Source organism: Canis lupus, chromosome 16 (assembly GCF_011100685.1).
Source record: "Canis lupus familiaris isolate Mischka breed German Shepherd chromosome 16, alternate assembly UU_Cfam_GSD_1.0, whole genome shotgun sequence".
NCBI classification, from domain to species: domain Eukaryota; kingdom Metazoa; phylum Chordata; class Mammalia; order Carnivora; family Canidae; genus Canis; species Canis lupus.
The window spans coordinates 34,037,059-34,054,167 of NC_049237.1; the positions used below are offsets into that span (position 1 = coordinate 34,037,059).

The following is a 17,109-nucleotide window of genomic DNA, read 5'->3' on the forward strand; positions in this document are numbered from 1 at the left end:
AGAAACACAGGTAGATAGAGAAACAGGCTCCTCGCAGGGAGCCTGATGCGGGGCTCGATCCTGGATCCCGGGATCACAACCTGAGCTGGAGGCAGGAGCCCAACCACTGAGCCACCCAGGCATCCCAACTTGTGAGGTTTTTAAAGCCATATTTCAAAGCATTTATGTTTCACTGAAGCTGGATATGGATAGTAAAGCCAGGTGCATCTGACAAAGTCTCCCATCACAACATAATAGATAAAGTCTGCAATCTCTCATATCTGTAAGACATGTTTCTACCTAAATGAGTAATTAATAATAAATCAAGATGAAAAAAATCATTGATTAGTTAATGGTTCAAACATCAGTAAGATTCAGTAAGCAGGAGCCAATAAATTTTATTGGATAATTTTCAAACTGTTGAGATAATAGAAGTATAAACATTTAAGAATTTAGGTAACTCTATTCTAAGCAGTTGTGATAGCTGTTCCTATCTTTGAAAAGAAATGAAAAGGAAGAAAAATAATAGATACTCTCAGGCAAGTACGTGTTACAGCATGACAGGGTATAGTAAAATTTATAGACAGTACATACGAACCATACTTGAGGTAGATTGTTTACACAATGGTGGTTTGAGGGCGGTTAACAACCACAGAGAGACAGAAAGGAAATGGAAGACCTACTGAGCAGAAAATGCAAAGCAGAAGTTGGGTTCATCTCAACTTAAGAGGAAAGCTGGTCCACAGGCTTACGGTAACACACTTTAGATTGGATGTTGACAGTGTAAAGCTGTTAATTTAAACCTACCAACGTGGTTTGAATTTAAGACCTAAATATTCTGCATGACACCCACTAAACAAGGATTCCAATCACTTCAGATTGGAATTATTACATGATTCCAATCATTACAGGAATCTCAGCTGGAGCACTTCACAGTGACTTCACCAATACCCTTTCTTTCTTCAGTCTTTCTTCTTCAAATCAACCCTGCTTATTAGGACTGCTAATCTAATATGTCTGTAATACTGTGATCTTGCTCAAAACCACAGAGTAATCTGTCATGATGGTTTTCAAACTCTATTCTGTGGAGCTCTGAGGATTATAGAATATCCTTAGCGACTATCTTGGGAGACTGGAAGGCTCTTGGATCTCTTTCTCTCTCATGTCAACTTCAACAAGAATTACTCTAATATGTTTTACCTGTTAGGTAAAAATCAATTAAAAATTTATTGAAAATTTAAATTAAAAAATTCAAAGGCTAAAGTAGTCTAAAAAACTACAGGTACATCATATCAATCCCAGCCTGCCTCTTTCAAGTTTTAAGGCCCTCCTCCATAACCTGGCCAACCAATCCATCTAACTTTTTTCCTGTGAGTCTCTAACAGTTCCTCCCTGCCTTTTCACCTATACTTTGTACCATTCCTACTCCACACTCTCTCTCCAACCATTCCAAACTATTCCCAATTTCCTGAACCCAGTGTGCACTCTCATACCACAGTGTCTTTTGCACATGATCCCTTTTCCTGGGATTCCATAACCAATTCCTTTTCCCTCATCATCTACTGACCTCGCATACTGGACAAACTTCCATTCACTTATTCAGACTCTACACTCAAATTGCTTTTTCCTGGATGGACCATCACCATAACACAACCTACCTTAACAGCTAGCATTCCTTCCTCTATGTACCTAAGCACTATGGGTAGGCTGCTAGTTATACTAGTTTGCAATAGTTTGTTCACATATCTGTCATCCACATTATACATTAATTCCCTTTCTGAGAGAAACTTCTTTCTACTCAACACAAACAAAGTTGTCAATAAAGATATGGCAAATAAATATTAGAGAAAGATCTGTTTCCATGGGAAATAGAGAGTAATAATGATGGATCTTCACACCTGAATTTCATCTCTCATGAACCTATGATGAATTTCTCTCCTTGATTTAATATCCAAGCCTGCATGGTATGCTCCACAGGCTAACTTCAGTTTCCTAAGTTCAGCTGTAACTTGTTCTGTTGTTTTTCGGGAAGGACAATAGATGATAGTTGGACCTTCAAATTCCCAGATGGAACTAAAAACAAACACAAAAAAATTCAAAAAAGAACAAACATATAAATATATAGGCTTCAGTTTGAGTTTTCAAAACCAGTTTGAGCTTTATTTAATTTCCTCTGTCTTTTTAAAATTTTAATATTAATTTTTTAAATTTTAATTAATTTTCCTTTTAGTAAAATACTAAAAGGAGAAAGCATAAAGAAACAATGATCTATTTAACTACATAAAAATGTGGAAAGTCAAATGTGGAAATAAGTTACATTAAATCCCAAACACCTTAGACTCACTTTTTTGTTCAAATTAAAGTTAAAACCAGAGACAAGTTTATTTATTTAAGCAGAAGTCTTGATAAAAACTTGCAAGTTACTGGAAATTCAATCCCCATACTTTTAGAAATGCAAAGCACTAGATGAAAAATTAGTCTTCATTTACATAAGATAAATGAAATATTTACATAGAACAGTCTTATTCTCTCTCATATAGTCATTTCCATAAATGTATTCATTTATGCTGACTTAATATAAAAATGTATTATTTCTGATTAGGAAACTGTTTTATTTTTAATGCATATATTCTGATACAACTTCAACTTTAGGAATTTATTTAACAAATATACTTTCATATTTTCCAAAAGACACATATACACAAATATTCACATGAACTATAATGGCAAAAAATAATCAAAATGTTCATCATTATGTACATTCATACTATGAAATACTAATCAAACAATAAAAAAATCATTGTATCTAAAACCTTTAAGAAGGGCTATGGCAAAAGTCATTGAAAACTTAAATAGGGAAAGGCAGGCAGTAATTTGACTCCAAGGTTTTTTTTTGTTGTTGTTGTTGTTTTTCCAAGGTTTTTTTTTTAAAGATTTTATTTATTTATTCATGAGAGAGACAGAGAGAGAGGCAGAGACACAGGCAGAGGGAGAAGCAGGCTCCACACAGGGAGCCCAACACAGGACTCGATCCCAAGACTCTAGGATCATGCCCTGCGCCAAAGGCAGACGCTTTAACCACTGAGACAGCCAGGCGTCCCTGACTCCAAGTTTTAACTGAATAATCTACTCAAAGCAACTTTGATAGTGGCCATATGGGCTTCCATAACAAAATGTCCCAGCAGATAAGTTAGTGAGAAAAAATATTTTTTAATGAACAAATCATTTATTTTTTAAAGATTTATTTATTTATTTGAGAGAGAAGTAGAGAAAAAGAGAGAGAGCATGCGTAGGGGGAGAGGCAGAGGGAGAGACTCTCAAGCAGACTCCCTGCTGAGCCTGGAGGCTGACAGAAGTCTGTACCCCACAGCCCATAACAGCATGACCCAAGCCAAAACCAAGAGTTAGAGCTTAAATCCACTGAGCCCCACAGGTGCCCCTCACAAAACTATTAGCATTTAAAAAACATTTCTTAAAGAAAAAAATTTGTTCACCAAAATGTAAACATTGTAATATCCTACATATTAGGGCCCTAATTTTAAAAAAACATATTATGGAGAAAGCAAAAATGCTTTTTCCTAATAATGATAACAGCATCAATTTATTGAAGATATAAAAATCCCAAATGTGTATGTACCAATTAATAGAGCTTTAACACACATGAAACAAAAATTGACAGAACTAAAGAGAGAAATAGATATGTATCTATAATAGTTTTCAACATATATCTTAGCAAAGACACTTTAAATCAAAGGAAAATATTACCTAAAGATATGGATATATTTTGTAACTATTTCTGTATAAAGTTAACAACAAAAATTGGAAGTGCATACCTGCATGGTACAGGTAGAGAAAAGAAGGGTGTAAAGCTCAATGCCAAAACATCAACAGTGATGATAAATGAGGAATAGAATCAGAAGGTCTAAGTACTCTTCAATTTACATGCATCTGTAGTTTTCAAATTGACACTAAGACTCTGTATCACTTTTTACATTAAAAAATAAGAAAATACACAAATATTTGAATTTATAGAGCAGAAAATGCAAAGGAATAAAAATCTCTATTACAAAAGCATTCATTACTTCGCCAAGTGCTTTATTAAACATTGTTATTTCCTCACATCAATTTCTGAAGTGAAAGAAATCTATCTTCATCTAACCACTAAATTAGATAGGTGAGAGAGGCTTTCCATTCAATGTATCATGAATATAGAAAATAAAGTCAGAATTTAACAAACATGTTAGCTCAATGAATAGAAAAAAATGGCAGAATTAAATAAAGGGAGGGAAAATATATAAAAGGCAACACTCTGAAGTCTTAATTACCCTCCATCTAATTATTGCTCATTAAGAGGAAAATTTCTATTTGCCTAAGGTCTACAAGAAGCATTCTGACTCTCAGTGGTTAGCTGCTACCATAACCCTTTTTGGAGGATTGAAAACGGGTGCAAAATCTTTCTTGCTTTACTCTCAGAAAAATCATTGTCACTAAATATAAAAACCTTGGATGGTCTTGGATGTTAAGGTAAGCAGTCGGCTGTTAGTCTCCAGGAAAGAGGGAGGCACCAGAGAGGAATACCAAGATTCAGGGATGTGTTTTTAGATGATGAATCTGAAAACTGCATATAGAATGCAAGGAGGAGCACTAAGGAGTAGGCAGATCTGTTAAGGAAGACCATAATAGTTGAGGCTAAGAGACTTCCATTGGTAGAATTAACATGAAAGATGATGAGAAGAAAACATTTAAAAACAATTACAAAAAAAAAAAAAAAAAAAAAAATTACAAAAGATAGCCTAAAAGGACAATAAGTCAGAAAGATAAAATGTTACAATGTCATACACACGCACAAAGGTTAAACAGTTTAAAAAGGAGAAGGTTATTAGGGGAAGGCCACAGAGATTGAAAATAATATGGAGAGAAAAGGATCAAAGAATAGGAGAGTAGATAATGATCTCACTGTTAAAAGACTAGCTTAAAATAAACAGCCTTATTCAAAAGAACATTTTCCCTCTAGGACACAAGGGAAATGAAGTACAATGAGTACTCACTTTGGAGAGATCACTAGAGCAACATGAATACTCAATATATCCATTATTTTCTTGTTTTATTTTTTTAAGATTTTATTTTAAAAAATAATAAGATTTTATTTTTAAGTCATTTCTATACCCAATGTGGGGCTCAAACTCAACCCCAAGATCAAGAGTCACATGCTCCACTGTCAGAGTCAGCTAGGCGCCCCCATTACTTTCTTGTTTTAATCTAAATACAAGCCAATAGCAAATCCTACATTCAAATTCATCCTAAAGGACCTCAAGAATGTTAAGGAAAATACTATTGATGTTATTTAAACTCTACTTGTCTAGATTTGTTTTGTGTTTGTGCTAGGGGGGTCAAACATTATTTTCATGTATTCTGACTTAAAAACACATTTCATTATATGACAGTTATATGCTTTTCACCAAGGAGACAGATCAGGGAAATAAGGCATAGGAAAGCTTCTTAGCATACAAATAAAATGCTTTCAAATAAAAGAAACAGGAAAAAGTACTAGTGACAGTTTCTTCATCGGTAAAATGAAAATAGCACCTACCTTACTGAGCAATTGTAAGAATTACTATTATCACTTATATAAAGCACCTAGGATAGTCGTTGGCATAGAACAAGGGCTCCAAAGTATTTATTATTAAGATAACTCTTAAAATTTCCCTAATACTCAACTAGTCCTATAATTAATGAATTAGATTTCAGATAAAAGACTCCATCCATCGTTTCCCTTGTTTACTTGCCAAAGTTGACAATTATTAAGAGGCAGGGGTACCTGGCTGGCTCCGTAGGTAGAGCATGCACTCCTGATCACAGGGTCATGAGGAGTTCAAGCCCTATGTTGGGCATAAAGCTTATTAAAAAAAAAAAAAAAAAAAAAAAGGAGCATATGACGTGTTCAAGCAACAATATGAAATGCAAAAATACCAGACCTAGTTTGTGCCTTCAGTTAGGCTATTTTCCCAGGCATTATCTTGATTATATAACATCACGCTTGACTTGAACCAAATCTAAATCGAATGTGAAATGTTAAACATGCATTACAAAGAAACAGTAAATAAATAAACAAGTTTTTTAAAAAGAAGTAAATAGTTAACCAAAATTTTTATCAACCATGAAATCTTCACCTTGTCTTTTGGACAAGAAATTGGTCAAGATCCTGAAGGATGCTTCCTGTTTTTCGCCTAACTTCTAAATACAAGTTTGGTCGATCAAAACCAGTACAGGTAATCTGAGGATTCTTCAGGTTTAAGCAGCGTACAATGTCTTCCCGGATTGAAGAACTTGCAGTAGCAGTAAGTGCAACAATTGGAACCTGAATGAAATAAAATTGACTTTTAAGAAAGGAGAGCTCATTAACTCCTAACATTTCTACTGCCTTCTTACAAACAGACTGGACAACAATTACATGAGGAACAGTGTTAAAAATGCAACTTTAAAATTACTCTTTTTCAAAGTAGAGAAAGAAAACTTCCTTCTCAGCTTTCACTATTTTCACTATTCACTATTTTTTTTTTTTTTTTTTAAGAAAGAGCACAATGAGCCCGCAGTGGGAGGAGGGGACAGAGGGAGAGGGAGAAAGAGAGAGAACTTCAAACAGGTTCCACACCCAGTGCAGACCCAAGGTGGGGCTCAATCTCACGCCCCTGAGATCATAACCTGAGCAGAAATCAAGAGTTGGACACTTAACCGACTAAGGCACCCAGTCACCCCAGAATACATTTACTTTGTAAAAATCAGAAAGTGTTTAAATAAAACACTATAAGATTAAATACAATCTACCTACTAATTTGCTATCTAACTCTCCATTTACTATTTTTTATTTTTAACATTTATTACATTTGTAATAGAACTGATATAAATGAGGGATATGTTATACCTTATTTTTTTATTAATCTAAAATTCACAAATTACAAACCCTTTCATTCACTGAAAATCTAACAATACAAAGCAATAAATCCTTTTTGGGGGGTTTCTATACTAAAGATATTGGTCTATGGCTTCTCAGATCTAGAAGCAAATCTCTCAATGACCTGGATAACCTCTCTCGAGTTTACTAAGTTAATCGTGGCATACTATATATAAGAAGAGTGCATAACACAAAACATCCATTATTAATTGATTCCTTGAGCAACCAAGTCATGTTCTATTTTCAGTCTAGCAAAGACTTCTTAACCGGATTAGCAGACAAAACAGGAGACACAGCAGTTACTAGGAAAAACATGAATACATAATCTTTCAGAAATTTTAAACTAGGATAACAATGTACCTCTGACGAAACTAGATTCATCATTTTTGTTCCTATTATCACAGGGAGTTATAATCAATTACACTATTATTTTACATTCAGTAAAAAAGGACTAAACAGTTGTTCCTAAATCATCAACTGTTCTATATCCAAGAATCAACTTTCTTAAAATACTTTTTCTGGTCTATCACAAATAAAGTAAGTGATATCCTCATAAAATAGCTCTTCAGATGCCCTGCACCTATCTCACAATTCAGTTCAAGCAATTATCTTTCCATATAAGTGAAGCTTTAAGTACAACTGTAAAAAAGCAATTATAGAATTTGAAAAACAAGGTATGATTTACTAACACTATAAACTACTTTTACAATCAATACAACTTTACTGAATTAAAAATTATCTCAAAGGTCATGTAAAAAAATTAAGTTGGAAGTAGCTTTTTTTTTTTAATTTTTATTTATTTACGATAGTCACACAGAGAGAGAGAGAGAGAGAGAGAGAGAGAGGCAGAGACAGAAGCAGGCTCCATGCACCAGGAGCCCGATGTGGGATTCGATCCCGGGTCTCCAGGATCGCGCCCTGAGCCAAAGGCAGGCGCTAAACGACTGCACCACCCAGGGATCCCTGAAGTAGCTTTTTTAAATGGAAAACAAGGGTACCAGAACCAATGCAATCAGGTAACTGGCATTTTTACATTCTCTATCCTTAAATTCTGTGAAACTATTGAAATTATTTAAATATTTTAATCAAATTTATTTTAAATTTTAAAGTTAATTATTTAAAAATAAAACTCCCAAATTAACTTCATTGATTTCTGGCTCATAATCAGACTGTCCTCTGAATTTGAAGAGTGCCTACCCAACAACTTACAGATAAATAGGCCAGTTTATAGAGAAGTTAGTTACTCTAATCAAGCTTATACTCTAATCAAGCTTGTGTGTGTGTGTGTGTGTGTATAAAGACATACATGGAAAGTTTAAACATCAGAAGCTCTTAGGACATGCACATTTTCACAAAAACAAAGTACTGTCATTAAAGTGCTTTACTCAAACAATTTACAAATGCACTAATAACATCCTTGCTGTTTAACTGCACAGGCAGAGAAGTTTTCAGGATATAAAGAAAAAAAGGGTTTAGTTTGGTTTGTTTTTCTAAGCAATATAATATATGAGTAGATGGGCAATGCATTTGTGAAAATAAAATAAGCATGAAACTAATAGAAAAACCAAGCAAAATAGCAACATGACAGTGAAGAGTAACTGGCTTAAAGTCAGATGCCTGAGTTCAAATCCTGCTTTTGTTTATAACTAGGTGTGAGATTTTGAGCTGGTTCTTTCACTCACTAAACTTTGGTTTCTTCATCTATAAAATGAGGATGATAACAGCAGTCTCTTGTAAAGTCGTTGTGAAGAGCAATGACGTTAGAATATGTAATGCACTGAACATGATGCATGGTACACAGTAAACACTCAAAAAGTTTCAACTACTGGGGCACCTGGTGGCTCAGTTAGTTTAGCATGGGACTCTTGGTTTCAGCTCAGGTGGTGATCTCAGAGTTGTGAGATTGAGCCCCTTATCCAGCTCCACATTCAGGGAGGAATCTACTTCAACTTCAGATTCTTTCTTCCTCTGCCCCTCCACATTCACAGTCTATCTCTCTCTCAAATAAATAAATAAAATATTTAAAAATCAATTTCAACTGTTATTGTTGTTATTACAACAATTCTATACGAGATTTCCAGAGCCATGGGCCCTACTCCCAGATTTGCCACTGACTTTGGTAAGAATTTCTCTTGGCCTCGGTTCTTTTCAGTAAAATATGAGATGTAGAGGACTATACAATATTAGACTCTCTTCTAACTTAAAAATTCCCACTTCGCCACTAAAACTCCCTATGCCAGTGACCTGAAAATGATGAAAAATCACCATAAATATAATTTTTTGCCACCATTTGTAGTTAAAATGCTGCTTCCACAACTAGAAAACAGAATAAAGTAATGGGACATATGAAACAATGGGTCTTTATTTTCACTTCAGAATTGAACAGAATCTTTTAGAAGTTTGTGCTGCCTTATGATACAAAACTTATAAACTAGAGTGAAGTCTGGATATAATATACAGGCTGGTTATGAAAAAGGTGATCACACATCCTGGTTTCCAGGGATACTCCCAGTTTATGCTATCATCACGACCTAAATATTGATAGCTTGTAGTCTCTAACATTCAAAAGCAAACTGATTTGGACAATAAACCATAGTATCACCTAGTTACATCATGTTCTTAATTCATGAAACTCTTAAAGTTGGAAAATTTGGTTTCTTTGAAAATAAATACCAAGTTTTGTTAAGCAAAAACTATTAAGTAATCTTGTGACTATAAATTTAGGAATGATTTAATCATAGATTTCAATGGTGCAGCACCTACACATTCAGAGAATTATAACTGTTCCTTCTGCTTCTAAATTTGGGTCATGTTGCTAATTCTAACTTTATACTATCTAATATCATGCTTCATTCATTCACTCATTTCAAGTGCTTGTCTATGTGCTTTCTTTGGGAAGGTCTAGGGAAGAAAGAATGGAAAGAATCAACATGTCTCATGGATATCACGGTACCTTTTATTTGAATCTTACAGATTTTTAAGAATGATGTAGACCTCTCTGCCTGGCTGCTCTAAGACTCACTTTGTCTGATTCTCTCCAAACGCCAAGTGGTTTAGTGATTTCTTTGCTATATTTAAACTTACTAAATCCTAGGTGTGAAACTACAACAGTTGTCCCAGTGTAATTACAACTGGAAAGAGGAAAAAAAGCACAAACAGTGAGGAAAATGAGAGTCCTACAACCACCAGGTGGCATTTCTCACCACTTAGCTAATCAACAGGATTCATGAAAACACTAGAGGACACTAGGGGAAAAAGGTTTTGTCAGCCATTATTTGACAATGTGCCATACTGAGTCATCACAAGAAATGAAAATGATCCAATAGAGTCCACAGCCATACATAATAAAAGATTTAATTCACCACTGAAAAGTGTTTAAGAACTACATAAAATATTTAAAACTCCTCTAACACAATCCTTATAGACTCAAAGGTCTCAGAAAGGATTACAGAGAGCAATGTTCCTTTTTCCAAAAGCTTACTTTACAACCATTCTAAATTAATGGAAAGCTGTCCTCAAGGCACACTGAGCCTACTGGCTTTCATCATACAAGTATCTTTTCTATTATGTGTACTATTAACACTGTTAACCTTTCTATATTATTTATACTATTCCACATATCATTTATTGTTTGATACTATTGCTTCTACTTTTATAGGTATGGATCTACACTCCTTTATTGCATTATGAACTACTTCAGGGCAGAAACTATGTTTTATACCTCTTTCACATCACTTGTCTGAGAAACCAGCACAGTGTCCCACTGTGAAGCTACAGCCCAACTCCACCACCCTGTGTGGGAAAGTGACTTCTCTGATTCTTGGCTTTCTCATTGGAATTCATTTATTCATTTACCCAAGTATTTATGGAGCACCCACTATGTGCCTGGTCCTATTCTAGATTATATGAACAAAACCATCAAAAGTCTATCCCCCACAGAGAATATCCTGGTGGGGACCCAAAGACAACAGACAAAAAATACAGTAAGTTTAACAGTTATAAGTGCTGTAAAAAAAACAGCAAAGGAATATGAGGAATGTCGAATGTCAGAGGGGGAAATTAACTTGAAATTTTCAATATGGTGGCCCAGGAGGCCTAAATGAAAAATGAGTATTTCAGCAAAGACCGGAGAAAAGGAATCACTCCATGTGAAATGTATTCAGGGAGGGGCGTCTGGGTGGCTCAGTCGATTAAGTGTTCAACTCTTGGTTTCAGTTCAGGTCACGATCTCATGGGTCCTGAGATTAAGCCCCGAGTCAGGCTCTGTACTCAACAGGAAGTCTGTTTGAAGATCCTCTTCCTCTGCCCCTCCCCTTGCTTGCACATGGGCTCTCTCTCATACACTCCCTCAAATAAATAAATAAATCTTTAAATAAATAAATAAATAAGTAAGTAAATCTCTCTCGGGGAAAGAGAAGAGCGGGAACAAAGCCCTACTGTAGGAACATGCTCAATTTTGAAGAATATCAACAAGAATGATGTGGCTAGAGTGAATGAGAAGACAGTGAATGAGAAGACAAGTAGTAGAGAATGGAGTCAAAGACAAAATGGAAGACCAGATCACACAAGACATTTATCATGACTTTTGTCATTATTTCAGTGAAATAGTCTGCTGCTAGTTGATTTTTAGCAGAAAATATGACCTCTCTGACTTATTCTAAAAGGACCACTCTGGATCCTGTACTGAAATAACGAAAGAGGGGAAAGAGTAAGAACAGGAAGACCAATGACAAGACTGCTTCAATAATGCACCAGAATGGATATGGTAGCTTGTAGCAGGGCAGTGACACAGATCGAGAGAGAGAAATTATTAGATTCAGTATATATATATTCTGAAGACCTCATGAGATTTCCTCACTATTTAAATGTAGAGTGGAGTGTGAGAAAATGAGGAGAGTTTAAAATTTTTGGCCTGAGTACTACAAGGATGGGCTGCTATTAAATGACATGGAGGAAACTGAGGGAAGAGCAGGTCTGGGATTGAGAGAAAATCAGAAAGGCAGTCAGAGGAATAGGTTAAGTTTGAGACGCCTATTAGGCATCTAAGTAGAAAGATGCTAAATAGACAGTTACCTTTAAATAAGTGTGTGTGTGTGTGTGTGTGTATTCTATAAAATGGCTAAAATAAAAAATAGTGATAATACCAAATGCTAAAGGAGACAGAGAAACTGGACCACTCACACATTGCTGGTATCAACTCAAGGAGGTGGATATAAAGTTGAGAGTTGTCAACATGTAGATGGTATTCAAAACTGTGTGTCAGATGAAATGAAATGACCAGGGGGCATAAAAGCAGATAGGAAAGAGAACAGGGGGCAACCCTGGGTGGCGCAGCGGTTTAGCGCCTGCCTTTGGCTCAGGGCGCGATCCTGGAGACCCAGGATCGAATCCCACGTCGGGCTCCCGGTGCATGGAGCCTGCTTCTCCCTCTGCCTATGTCTCTGCCTCTCTCTCTGTGTGTGTGACTATCGTAAATAAATTTTAAAAAAAGTAAAAAAAAAAAAAAAAAAAAGGAAAGAGAACAGGTCGAAAGATAAGGTTTCCGGCATGTCAATGTTAAAAGAGCAGGGAGATGAAATGAAACAAGCACAGGAATCTCAGAATGAAGATACAGGAAGGACAGAAGAGAACCAAGAGAATGTGCTATCCTAGTGAAGAACTGTTTCAAAAAGGTAACAAAGATACTAATCTTGGGGGCTTGTTGTGAGACTTAACCAAGATGAAAGCATTAACCCAGGGCCAGTCCCATAGTTGTTGCTCAATTCAGTCTAGTTTGATTCTCTTTCAATATATACTCGCTAACTGGTACATTCAAGGTATTTTTGTTGGTTTGTATTATTTTATTTTAATGCCTGCTCTAACCAAATCTTTATGAAAAGAGCTAACAAAAAGAAACTCTCAATGTTCCTACCTATAAGTATAATTAATACACAATGGAAATGAGCTAGAAAATCTACCAAAAGAATAACAAACAATCTCTAACACTTTTTCTTAGTTTACTTGTAGAACTATTAAATCTTGGGTTCAGGGGACATGACAGCTTCACTACTACCAGGAAAACCTAAATAAATCAACCTTTTTATTCATTTAAAATTAATATAGTAGACTAAAGAACCCAGAAGTAAATTCATCCAAATATACCCAAATGATTTCTAATGAAGTATTAAAAGTGATTCAGCAGAAGAGGGACAGCCTTTTCAACAAATGGTCTGGAGCAATTGGATATCTACAGGCAAAAAAAAAAGAAAAGAACCTCATTCTAAACCCCACACCTTACACAAAATTTAATTCAAAATGGATCATAGACTTAAATATAAAACATAAAACTATTAAAATTCTAGGGAAAAATCATAGTAGAAAACCTTCAGGATTTAGAGTTAGGTGAAGAGCACAATGAAAGAAAAAAATGATAAACCAGACTTCATCAAAATTAAAAATGATCTAAACATGATTCTAAAGTAGTGTCTGTGTTCCATAGATCAAATCTAATCTGCAGCCTATTTTGTTGTGACCCACAAGCAAACAGTTTTTACATTTTTTAAAAAATATTTTATTTTATTTACTCATGAGAGACACAGAGCAAGAGAGAGAGAGGCAGAGACACAGGCAGAGGAAGAAGCAGGCTCCATGCAGGGAGCCCAACATGGGACTCGATCCCAGGTCTCCAGGATCACGCCGTGGGCTGCAGGTGGTGCTAAACCGCTGTGCCACTGGGGCTCCCCTAGTTTTCACATTTTTAAAGGGTTATTAAAAAAAAAAAAAGAAAGAAAAGAAAGAAAAGAAAAGAAAAGAAAAGAGAAAAGAAAAGAAAAGAAAAGAAAAGAAAAATGTGACAGAGACCATATGTGTGGCCCATAAAGCCTAAATATTTACTATCTGGTTCTTTCAGAAAAGGTTTGCCAATCCCTGCTTTATAATATCCCTCAATAAATTACATACTAACCTTAGAGGAAAGCCAAAGTTAGGAATTTTTTTAAATCTTTCCCCTGCTTCACCATTCATTTGCCCTTTCATAGCGAAGTCTTCAGCTTTCTGGTAATTCCCCAATCCTGGACTCTCCTTTGATAAGAATGTCATTTCAAGACACTGCACTTGGCTGGCTTACCGATGGGAGTATTGCCTTTAGGGAGCCCAAAGTCCTGAATGAACTTCTAAAATCATGTCCCCATTCAGAAATACAGTGAGCCTCATCCACAGCAATAAGTGTGATACCTACAAAAGTGAAAAATATAAAAATGTGGAAAATAAAGTTCAAAAAGAAGTAATAAATTCATCTAAGTCAATATCACCTTCACTTGAAAATATCAAATTAAAGGAGAAAAAATAATTCAAATCAAAGTATTTGGTTCATCTAAAAATATAAGCATAAATTACAACAAGTTAACACCAAAAATCATTATAAGAAAAAAGGATGGGAGATACACGGATAAAGGCATATGGATAAAAAAAAAAAGGAAACATTTATATATTATTCAAACAATATTATTTATTAGATTTCAGCTTTCATCATTATTCCTCAAAGAAATGGAATTAATATTACTTTATCCTCAAAACTATCATTCATGAACCATTTGCAATGATAATGCCTTAAAAAAGAAGCGTTGGGGTTTTTTTTCCTCTTTGGTAATACTTTCAATTTTATCTCATCAATTAGCTACCAAAAGAGATTAAAGAGTATATTCCTCCTGAGAAGATAAGCATCTTCATGGTCCATAACCAATTACATGTTAGACCACAGAGTTCTTCTAGAATGCCAATATGGGAAGACAGGATGATATCCACATTTATAATGTAAAATGGTAAGAACTAAATCTCAGTATGTACCAATGTGGTAAGAAAGAATATAACCCATTCTTTCTTCCCCTAGCAACCCCTCTACTTTGCCCCCACACCACACACTCACACTGAAATGGAGTCAATAGTATATAGTAATGCATTTCAGAAAAGGGCTTTATTGTATAACCATCCACTAAAATGGATGGCTTTGGATATTTCAAAGGGATGATAATAGTGCTTTTGCCCTCCAATACCAAATTAATACTTAGGACAAAAATAATCTTTTCCATCAATAGATCATTACTTGATATTTATTTGAATATTAATGATTTTCTGCCATTAGGGGGGTGATTACAAATATGTGTTCTAGAGTAGACTACCTGGATGCAGAACCTGGCTCCCCCACTAACATCTATATTACCTTAAGCAAGTTACTTAAGTTTCCAAGTATCAGTTTCCCACGAATAAAAGGTAAATATAGAAGTACCTAACATTTTTTAATTACTCTGAAGATTAAGTTAGATCATTCACATAAAATGCTAAGACAGGGCCTAGCATAAAAGACTGCTCAATAAAAAACAAAACACCAAACTATTACCATTACAGTTATTAAATGCTCACTATGACTCAAACATTTCTCTAGGAAAAGATTAATAACATGTACTGTATAACCTTGAGAAGCTCACAATTCTAAAAGAGGAGGAGACAGACAAGCAAACAACCAATAACAATTTACTGAGATTACCAAATACGACAGAGATGAAAGAAAAAGCAAAAAAATAAACCTACTAAATATGAATACAGGTTGATTAGTATCAAAATTCTCTGGCTGCTACTGCATAGCAGGGAAAAATTCAATGTTACCACTAATTTTGGCTTTAGAAACTAAATGACCCAGATTTTAAATTAAATAGGTTACAAAAAACATGATGGCTCTTCTTTTATTTTGTTTTTTTTTTTTTTTTTTCTTCTTTTATTTTGAAACCTTCCTTTAGCATCTGCCTTTGGCTCAGGTAATGATCCCAGGGTCCTAGGAACAAGTCCCACATAGGGCTCCTTGCTCAGCAGGGAGTCCGCTTCTCCCTCTCCCTCAGCCTACAGCTCCTTCTGCTCCTGCACTTGTGCTTGCTGGCACTCGCGCTTGCGCACTCTCTCTCTCTCTCTGTCCCCCCCCCATATCAAATAAATAAATAAATAAATCTTAAAAAAAAAAAAGCTTCCTTAAAATTATAGGCTTAACTAACTACCTATTAATAGAGCTGAACTTTGTCCCTTACCAACAGTTTACCAAGCTTTTGCTAACTTTCGCTTTAAATTTGCAAGTCCAAGTGTCTGCCCAGGTTTTATACATATTTCATTTTGGCATATCTGCCACTCAAGTCTTTATTCTAAAACCAAAAGACAATTATAAGTGTGTTTGGTTTGAAGGAGTCTCCATACACAATTATGTTTGCTGCTTTTGTTATACACTCATACTACTTAAATAATGTAACATAAAAAGCATAAATCTGATTAGCTAAATGTTAGACTACTGTACAAATAGAATTCTGAGTAGATTCAACTTTTGCAAGCATTTCAAAACTTCCTCCAAACAAAAGCCAAAGAAAAATATTTCAAAACGAATTTATCCCTTTTTGTTCAACATTGAGTCAACCAAAAAGAGCATTTCATCCATCCTATGCAGACTGTTTTGCTCTAATAATTGCAGTGTGCATAATTTAATCCATTACAAAAAAAAAATAAAGAATTAGAACTAGCTGTCAAAGGATCTAAGTAAATAAGCTAATAATTAATTAATTCCATCCCAGAAACAAAGCAAATACTAAAATGGAACAAAACATATCCAGCTCACCATGGACACAGATCGTAACTTTTGCTATAAAGCCATTAAATTCATATATCTAGGGTATTTAGGCCTAACCTAAGTTGAAATATCCTTAAGAATTCCATACAATCTAATAGGAGACACACCAAATTTGTCTTCCATTAAAGGCAAAAATATAATATGCCAATAAGTGATAAGAAATTGATAATATATCTTTAATAATGTATTTAATCAAATGTTAACTTTGCCCTCATTCTTTTGCTCACATTTACTATATACTAAAAAGTTACAAATTTGTTTTTATTACATTCTCACAAAAATTTTAAATGTATTCCTAGAGTTATATGCTACTAACCAAACATTAATGAGATGTTGCCATGTTGAAAATTTACCTATCCAGAATTATTTTAATATATAATTATACAATAAGATCATAGAATATTAGGAAACTAAGAGTGGTCGGTTCAACTGAATGGTTGAAGTAACAGTAGCTATGACTGCAACTCTTGGGTGCTTATCTAGCCATCAAGAAGGAATAAAAAAAAGACAAAAATTTTTGAGTACAAAAAAAAAGGGC

The 17,109-nt window shown here is 34.7% G+C and overlaps 1 protein-coding gene across 5 annotated transcripts in view; it reads right to left on the reverse strand.

Annotated features, from left to right (window-relative positions):
- Positions 1-17,109, reverse strand: part of WRN (WRN RecQ like helicase) — a 140,344-nt gene that overhangs the window by 55,130 nt on the left and 68,105 nt on the right. For all 5 annotated transcript variants that reach the window (XM_038560158.1, XM_038560157.1, XM_038560159.1 and 2 more), the window contains 3 exons: positions 14,037-14,143; positions 6,150-6,337; positions 1,878-2,052 (listed from right to left, as the gene is read on the reverse strand). In XM_038560158.1, coding sequence (XP_038416086.1) covers positions 1,878-2,052; positions 6,150-6,337; positions 14,037-14,143 — 470 coding nt within the window. The remainder of the gene's footprint in view (positions 1-1,877; positions 2,053-6,149; positions 6,338-14,036; positions 14,144-17,109) is intronic.